Here is an 8,812-nt window from a genome sequence, read left to right on the forward strand (position 1 = left end):
GACTAGTAACCGGAAGGTTGCAAGTTCGAATCCTCGAGCTGACAAGGTCGTTCTGCCCCTGAACAGGCAGTTAACCCACTGTTCCTAGGCAGTCATTGAAAATAAGAATTTGTTCTTAACTGACTTGCCTAGTAAAATAAAGGTCCAATTAAAATTATTTAAAAAAAAATCTCCCATCAAACTAATCTAAAATCACATTTCAGATAACTAAACCCCCCCCCCCCCCCCCCCCATCTACTGTTTCAGCAAACTAATTATTGGGTTGCATGTTTATAGATCTGGAAAGCAAGCCTCAACCTGACTTTTTCAGCACTCCTCTGCAGCTTCCAGAGATCACTCGGCACGCATGAATAGACAGTCACAGTCAGAGGGAATTGTTTACTTTTTATCATTGACAGTAGACCAGCTGTCTACATTACATGTAATATTTATCTGATCCTACCCCCCGGACAATACCTAATAAGTCCCTCTCAACACAATCCCATTCCCAAGCCACACTTTAATATCTAACACTACCCCCATCCGGGTTTATTGTCCAGTACACTGACTTTATGCCTGTGTTACTTTGACTGGGAGAGCCCTGTGTTGTCTGTGGCTTCTTTGGGTACAAACAATAAGAGCTTCAAACTCCACTCCAGCATTGTCTCTATGTGCCTGATCAGTAGGATGTTCACGCTGAGATTTAGAGGTAACACACAGACAATGAGCAGACACACAAACCCTGTCATTACGTTTACCCCCAGGCAGGGAAAGCCCCACTGCCCCATCCCACACTGGCTCCTGTAGGTAGAGCCTGTGTGTTCCTCCACGGTAGTGCTGAGAGGCATGTCTCCTAGTCCTTTTGTCGCTCTGTGTTCCTCTAGTATCTCTGCTGACAAACACTCCAACGATAAGAGGACAGAGTATCCATGGTGAGCCAGTGATAGCTGTATGTTGTTCCCGGAACATGGGCTGTGAAGGGAGCATCTGGACCGTGTTGTCTCTGGGTCAACAGACTGTGTGTCTGGCACCGCTGACGTGGCAGGGTTTACAGCCATGCATGGTGCAGCGAATGTTTGTGCGGGCAGTTCAATGTCAGTGCCATGTTCCCCCTTGTGTGTCTTTGAGTGCGTGTCCGTCTCTGTGTAGGCCAGGTGTCGTCTGAGCAGGCCCCAGCCCACCGTCAGCACCAGCAGGAGGGCCAAGATCACGGTGGCCAGGGCCCAGCAGGGCTCACCCAGAGCAGACAGGACATTGTTGGGGAGGCTGGGAAGGCACATAGTGAGAGAGCTGGTTCTCTCCATGCAGACCTTCACCCAAAGTCTCCAGCTCTGACCCCCACAGACACCACAGAGAACCCACACCAGCAGACAGCAGAGGAAGTAAATGATGTGGGGCAGGCACTTTTCCTGGTCCTCTCTCCCTCCTCTCTGGCTGTCTGTGTCCCTGCTCTGCCCGTCCTCTACCTCCACTGTCACCCCATGGTGATGTGCAGGAGCTTTAGAGCCCGGAGTTTTACTACGTCCGCCTGTGTCCCCGTCCACTGCTCTACCTCTGCCACCATGGACCTGGGGCCACTGCAACTTCATGGCAGTCTCCACGGCAACAAGAGGAGTGGTCATCAGCAGCACCGCCCAGTAGGTGTGGCTGAGGAAGAGCAGGAAGCGCAGGGCAATGACATCAGAGGACGTGGAAAACTGAGGTAGCCAGGGGTCTGCAAACCAGAGGACAACCAGGATAGCTGAGGGACAAAGACCAATCAATCAAATAGAGAAATGTGGAGGATGGGACTAGAAGCATGAGGATTAAGACACTGAAGTAGGCCATAGGAGTATAAAGAACTCCCATTTAAAGTGTAAGATCACTAAAGGTCAAATTCAGTGATTAACACAATGTTTAGCACATTGATACATTTTGCCTTTCTGTAATACACATTGTTTCCAGTGTTTACGACACTGAAGGTGCAGATTGACGGTCACTAGACTTGACACTGAATCATATGGCTTATTCTCACATCTGTTGATAGCGGTTGAGGCCAGACTGGATGACCAAGGACACACTGATTATTCACTGTTGTACTGTGATCGCTGACATCCTGTGAACACTGTATGATTCTATAGGAGCTGACAAAGTCACTGCCTTTTGTTTTGACAGGCTGTCTCCAGGGGCGTGTTCTCTTCTGTGCTGGGTTTACAAGGTGCTTCTGTGCCCTGTTGGAACTTGTAATAAACCAAATTGGGGTCATTCCACGAATAGAGTACATTTTGGGTTGTGTTAATTTCACCTAATTGTAACACATTTTCAATTTCATTTTTTTTAAAGCATTGTTTTCCCCTTCTCAAATAGTTAAAATAAAAAAATGACTATAGCAAGTGCCATTAAAGTGCATTAAAGTAACGGTAGCAGGGTTGACGACTTCATCTTAAAAATCAGCCATAAATCCCCTTGACTGGGGGAATGGAAGCTTGTCGTGTGCAACAGGGAGAGCTATTGAATGCTTCACAAAACAATGTAAGCTGTTAAAACATTTCTAGCCTGACTATTAGATGTTCAATGTTTCTTTTAACATTTTTTTTAAAAGGAATATTTTCACCATATTAAAACGAGAGTTCAGGGTTGACCTTAAAATGAGGGACAGACAGTAAATGACTCACTCATCACATGAAATAAATAATAATAGTCAGAAGTGAGTGTCAAAGCAAGAACATGACTAGGGCTTAACAATGATGGTGAAAAGGTGGAGAAATAGTAGGCTGAAGTGGTTTAAAATCTTCCTAGAAGTTGGGGAAACACGACGAAGGACATTTCCAAATGCAGATTTTTGGTCTTTATTCATGAGAAGAATTTGATGGATTGTATACCAGGCTTTTAAAATTCAAGAGGTGCGCAAAATGTACTCTATTCATGGACTTTAGCAACTGCTCCCCTTTCCGTTTTCTTATTACAAGGAAAAACAGGTGGTTGGAGCTGTACACAGCAGAGATGGGGTTAGAGGTGGACACGTACTTGTGACTACGAGGTCTGTGAAGAGCAGCAGGCAGTTGCAGCAGAAGCTGACTGCACTGAGAGAAGCAGTGACCACGGGCAGGAAGAGAAGACTGCAGGCCAGTTTACACACACACACCACAGCCGCTCCCTCCAACACACCATCCATGGCTAAAACAAAACAAAAAACAGACGAGGTATATATTATAAACCATTGTTGGATTATCACAGGATTCTTTTTTACTCCAGTTGGCACATACACTGATCACCACCCAGGTCTTTTCACTATATAGGACCTGGGTGTTAACTCTTTTGTTAGGCACCCTGGGAGTCAAGGGCCATATTCACTGTTTGAGACAGCTTACTGTACGTACAAAACATAGCATCTAAACTCAATGCATTAGACCCCTAGAATGACTTAAAGGCCCAATGCAGCCATTTTTATCTCAATATCATATATTTTATGGATAACAATTTAGTACGTTATTATAATAGTTTTCCATTAAAATTGTAGCAGATAATACAGAAATAGCTTTTTCTCAAACAAGAATTTTGCTTGGCGTGTCTAAGTGCAGAGAGGTTTGGAACTAAAACGTATACCACCTGGTGACATCTGGGCAAGCCAAAACTCCACAGCTGCACAACGTGCTGATTAGAATGTATTTTCAACCAGCAACTTTCAGGAAATAACACTGATCAAATGTTCACTTTTACAGTGTTAGGGCTCTATTCAATCTGTATTGCTGAAGTGTTACAGATAGGAAATTACCTTTAAAATGTCTAGCGCGCTATTGGGCCGTCATCTGCAGCATTTACAGACATGAATGCAATCTCTGCTAAGGTGGGAACATTGCCTTGTAATTTCAATCACGCTTTAAAGCTGTATTTCTGCGATACGGATTGAATAGAGCCCTTTGTTTTATCAGCTGTTGTACAATATGATACAAATAATAGGACAAAAATATTTTGATTGCAGTGGGCGTTTAACTCAAGACCCATCATGTGAAATACTGTAGCAAATATATGCAAGCAATACTTTTAAAAATAATTTTATGCTGTTGTCATCCAAATGATGTCGATCTGCTGCAACAGATCAATATCTCTTTGTATAAATTAGCATTAATCCATGGCCTTCTCAGCAACCCATGAATGTTTTTGGTCACTGAAATGTCAATAGACAGCAATGAAATCAGTGTATGATATTTTTTTTAGGTCGTTCTTTGGCCTTTCAACTTTTGAGATCCATAACAAACTTATTATCATATGTATTATCTTTTTATTTCGATCATCTGTAATAAGGGTACGGTAAGGGTACAGTATTATCGGGAGTACAAAAATATACAAATACACTTAAATGTACCTTCAGAGGTACACACAAATCTCACATGGTATTTTTCGGTACCTTTTAGGGTACATGTGCGGATCATTTTGTATGATGGTAAATTTGTGTACCCAATATTCTGAATATAAATAAAAGGTACAATCATCACACACTCAAAAACATGCCCATCATTATCATATTTCCCAGCATGCTCTTTTGCAGATAGATTTGTACAAATATATGCATGCACATTGATTGATTTCATTTTGTCTAGCAGAAGATCAATAATATGCATTTACTGAGATGGTTGTTCCTGTTTAGGTAGTCCAATTTAGACATTTTCCCCAACTTGGCAATCATTCTAACTGCAGGTTGCGGGTGAGCCAACATAATATGACTATGTCGCCAGCAAACCAGGAGTTTCAGACCACTGTGTTGGGGTAAAACTGTCGAAGTATGATATACGGTATGTTATGTATTGTGACTCATGAGTTTAACTTCAATGATAAAACATTCACATAGGCACTCACTTGATGAAGGCTACAGGACTGAAAGCCATTGAAGCCATTGCAACAACCATGTCTTTGTCACTTGCAAACACAGTCATGGGTGGTACTGGTAACTATAAAATTAACTTAAAAGGCACACTGGGATATATGCAAATAAGGTTTTATACCCTATAGTGTTAAAACAACACCCCAAAACCCTTTTAGATGAACATTTTTGCCACTTAAAAAGGAACTTTGTCACTGTGGTGGTAACCTAAAAAGGCACATTTGTAACTTTTCCTAAGGTACGTTCTTGTACCTGTACCATCTTGTCGCTAAGGTACACTATTGGCTCTTTTAAAGGTACGAACTGCAATTGTACAACTATGTACCTATAACTAAAAAGGTTCAAAGGCTCTTCACAGCTCTTAGTCTGTTGTCAGTCTTTTCAACCGACATATTTGACATACATAATTACATTTATTCATACAGTAATGATTATTTACATGTCCCCACCTGGGATTTGAACACGCAACATCTTGGTGCACAGCATTCTATCTAGCTACTTCCCTCGCCGTAATGTTAACATAACTGCGGAAAAGCAGTGATTAGAACACTGGATTATATAACTCTATGTTCTATCCCCTCTGGAATCCTGAAGGGATTCAACTGTCATCACACAAGTGACAACATCACTGGAGCGATGTAATGACTTTTTACCCTTCTGAGACGTGTGTGTGTGTTGTCAGTATCACATCATCACTGGACAGCTATAATGACTTCGTACTCTTCTGAGATGGTTCTATCAATCTCACTGTTGTTGACGGTTGAAGGTACAACAACACTGTGGTTCACAAACTGAGGGGTGCAGTTGTTCGGCAGGGGGTGCACAGGGGAAACACGTTAATTTCAATGACCATTTTATAAAACAATGGCAACACTGCCATGTTGATCTGAGCCTTGCTGTTGGAAAACCACAATAGTGTACGACTTTCAGCCATCGCAGATGATATCTTATATTCTTATATTCTGAGAAAATGGTAACCATGTTCTATCTATGTTTGGTGGGATCTTGATGTAATTTTCTCCTAGCCCTTAGAAAACTTACCACAGGAATGAGCTTGCAGCGTTCCCGTAAAACAGGTCTTAAACATTATTATTGAATATCCTGAGAACATAGTAATCACGTTCTGGGTCAATTATGTTTGACATTAGGGGGAATGGTAATTTTGACATGTCATGGGAAGATTCCTATGAAAACGCTAGGTAATTACCTGAGACTGTAAGGGAACGTTCTCTAACGTTGTGAGAACGTTTGTTGTTAGCTGGGATCTCACGCTCCATTGAATACAGGCAGTTGACGCCAACACCCCTCATCAAATATTCTAAAATGTTTTCAAATTATGAGATGTATCCACCAATCTAAAGAGAGGAATTGGCTGAAACTTTACATTCCATTCTTAGGGCCGAGACACAAGCATCTCGTCATTATATCCAGCAACTCTGGCTGCAGTGAACAGCACGACTTTCCACTCTAAACAGTGCAGAGGTGGAAGACGTCTGTAGATGGCTTGGTAACTTCAGTTTGACTTGACATGAAACGAAACTAGTGTTTAATCCCGGTGCCGAGGTAGTGCGTAGCAGCTAATTAATGTATAACATGTTGTTGTAGAATGTTATGCATGTCCCTACTGCAACCAAATTGATAATCGCTAGAGTAAATGTTTATTGTGTTTGCTGTTCTCCGAATATCATTTGAGTTTTAAATGTTTAGAAATGCAGTAAATCAACTTTAACTTTATTTATTTGTAATCATTGGGGAGGGGGTGGTTGTAAATGTCCCATACTGTAGGTTTAGCTGAAATGACGCAAATGTCATGAGAACTCTAGCACACGAACAGACACTCCTCCCCCATGTCTGATTTGTTTTGAGTTATGCCTCACTGCCAGTTTCTGTCTTTAAGCAAACTAACACTCTCAAGCCCATCTCCACCATCTTAAATCCTAGCAACAATCGAACAGATGAGTCTAAACTACAGCCCACGGCAATGCATAGTGGTGGTCGGTCAATGATCCCAATTCAGTCAAGGAGTGAGTTTGCATGAAAATCGTTGTGAAGTTTGAATTAGTACCTTACCTGTACACACAGGCGCCTCCAGCAGCACGTCAGTGTGAGCCAAACAGCTCTCTTCCTTTCTATCCACCTCCCCACGCCCCTCCCCCTGTGGGACATGTTCAGTCCAGGGGGGCAGGGTTCCGGTCTGTGCTCAGAGGGCACTTTCGGTACTGCATTTTAGCTGAAGCCAAGCCCAAAAGGACAATTCCCATAGACTGCCCCATAGAGAAGTCCAATTTTAAAATTCCTAAAAAGACACTTTCATTATCGCCTTTGTACCAAAAATATCCATTGAATTTTCCCAGTTATTTTCATTGTGGCCGATTTTTTTCTCCATCACTCACGGCCGAAGATATTAACATTTAATATCCACCCAATGTCTGCCATCCTTTTGGATGTAGACGTGCCCTCCAGGACGTCTAGGTCGCCAGATGTTACAGAAGATCATCCAGGATATCAGCCACCTGAGCCACGGCCTGTTCACCCCGCTACCATCTAGAATCTAGAAGGCAGAGACAGTGCAGCTGGTGGGACTGAGAAACTGATAAACAGCTTCTATATACAGGCCATCAGACTTTTAAATAGTCACCACTAACCACTAATCGGCCTTTGCCCAGTACTGTTAGAGCAGCAGTCTCTATGTACATAATCATTGAACACTGGTTACTTGAATAATGTGTGCATACTCTTTTACCCACTTCATATGTAAATACAATATTCTATTCAAGGTTAATCTTGTAAAACTACTGCTGTACACAACTGTTCTATTCATATACTGCCTATACACACCATTATATACATATGTATTTATATTCCGGACTATGCCATTGCTGGTTTTGATATCTCCTAATTCCTTTGTTTTAATTTTTAGGATTTGTGTATTTTTTTGTATTGTTAGGTATTACTGCATTGTTGGAGCTAGAAACAAGCATTTCGCTGCACCTGTGATAACATCTACAAAATATGGGTACTAGACCAATACAATTTGATTTGTTGTGTTCGTATCTGTCTGTCTGTCTCCACCTGTCTCTCCGTCTGTCTGTCTAGTGAAACTGGCACCTCTGTGGTGTCCTTTGTATATTGATGTGTTCTGTTGAGAAATGAAAGCTTGTTGTTGGGCAACATTGCCATTGATAGTAGACTACTGTTTTACATGTTTATAATGTGATCACTCAGATATTCTTATCTAATAATTCGGTACTGCCATCTCATGCTGAAACGTGCACATAGCGTTCAGGTTGCAAAAACACATCTCTGATAGCAGTGCTGCAGGTCAATTCTAATTTAAGGTCATCACTTCAGGAAGTTAACTTAAATAACAATAAAACCATTTTTTAAACAATCTATTTACAATGACTTCTCGATCAACTGAGCTATTTATTTTAAAAGTTTTTCAAATTTTGGATTTGAAATTAAAATCACTTCCTGAATTGACAGCCTTCAATTCGAATGGACCCCTGCCCTGAAGCCCCCACTGTTAGTTTGAAAATGTGGTTTTATGAGTTAGGCTCGCTTCATGGAGTTTATTCAAATGTACTTGCTACGATTGTGATATGTTGTTGTCTCACCTAGCTATCTGGATAAGAGCATCTGCTAAATGACTAGAATGTCATATGTTATGGAATGAAAAGTGGCTAAATGTATCATGGTTTACCAACAAATTGATTAAATCACACAACTAATGGTTATTACATGGTAATGCATTATATTTATGCCTATTCCAAATGTATAGCCTTTTTTATTGTAGTATATTTATTATTGTTTCAGGGTATAACCAAATATTCTACTTTGCGCCATATGGGCTACATGGGCAGTAATTTAACAGAGAACCCCCCTGTTTTTGAACCCTGGCCTCATCCTCAAATTCTTTAGAGTTGAGAAGTAGTGAAGACACTAGTTGAAGACACTATGTGAGCGTGAGAG

General features: G+C 41.4%; 1 protein-coding gene across 2 annotated transcripts; it reads right to left on the reverse strand.

Moving 5' to 3' along the window:
- Positions 1-353: 353 nt before the first annotated feature.
- On the reverse strand, positions 354-7,436 carry LOC124031532. 2 transcript variants are annotated; one of them, XM_046342889.1, is made up of 3 exons: positions 6,911-7,436; positions 2,986-3,135; positions 354-1,693 (listed from the first exon to the last, which is right to left on the reverse strand). In XM_046342889.1, the coding sequence occupies exons 2-3, from the start codon at positions 3,131-3,133 to the stop codon at positions 561-563; spliced, it is 1,281 nt and encodes a 426-aa protein (XP_046198845.1). In that variant the 5' UTR covers positions 3,134-3,135; positions 6,911-7,436; the 3' UTR covers positions 354-560. The 2 variants fall into 2 exon arrangements, with proteins under 2 accessions (XP_046198845.1, XP_046198843.1); XM_046342887.1 differs by having other exon boundaries at positions 354-1,720; positions 6,911-7,430.
- Positions 7,437-8,812: the final 1,376 nt, after the last annotated feature.

The sequence above is a fragment of the Oncorhynchus gorbuscha genome, linkage group LG03 (assembly GCF_021184085.1).
Source record: "Oncorhynchus gorbuscha isolate QuinsamMale2020 ecotype Even-year linkage group LG03, OgorEven_v1.0, whole genome shotgun sequence".
NCBI lineage: Eukaryota > Metazoa > Chordata > Actinopteri > Salmoniformes > Salmonidae > Oncorhynchus > Oncorhynchus gorbuscha.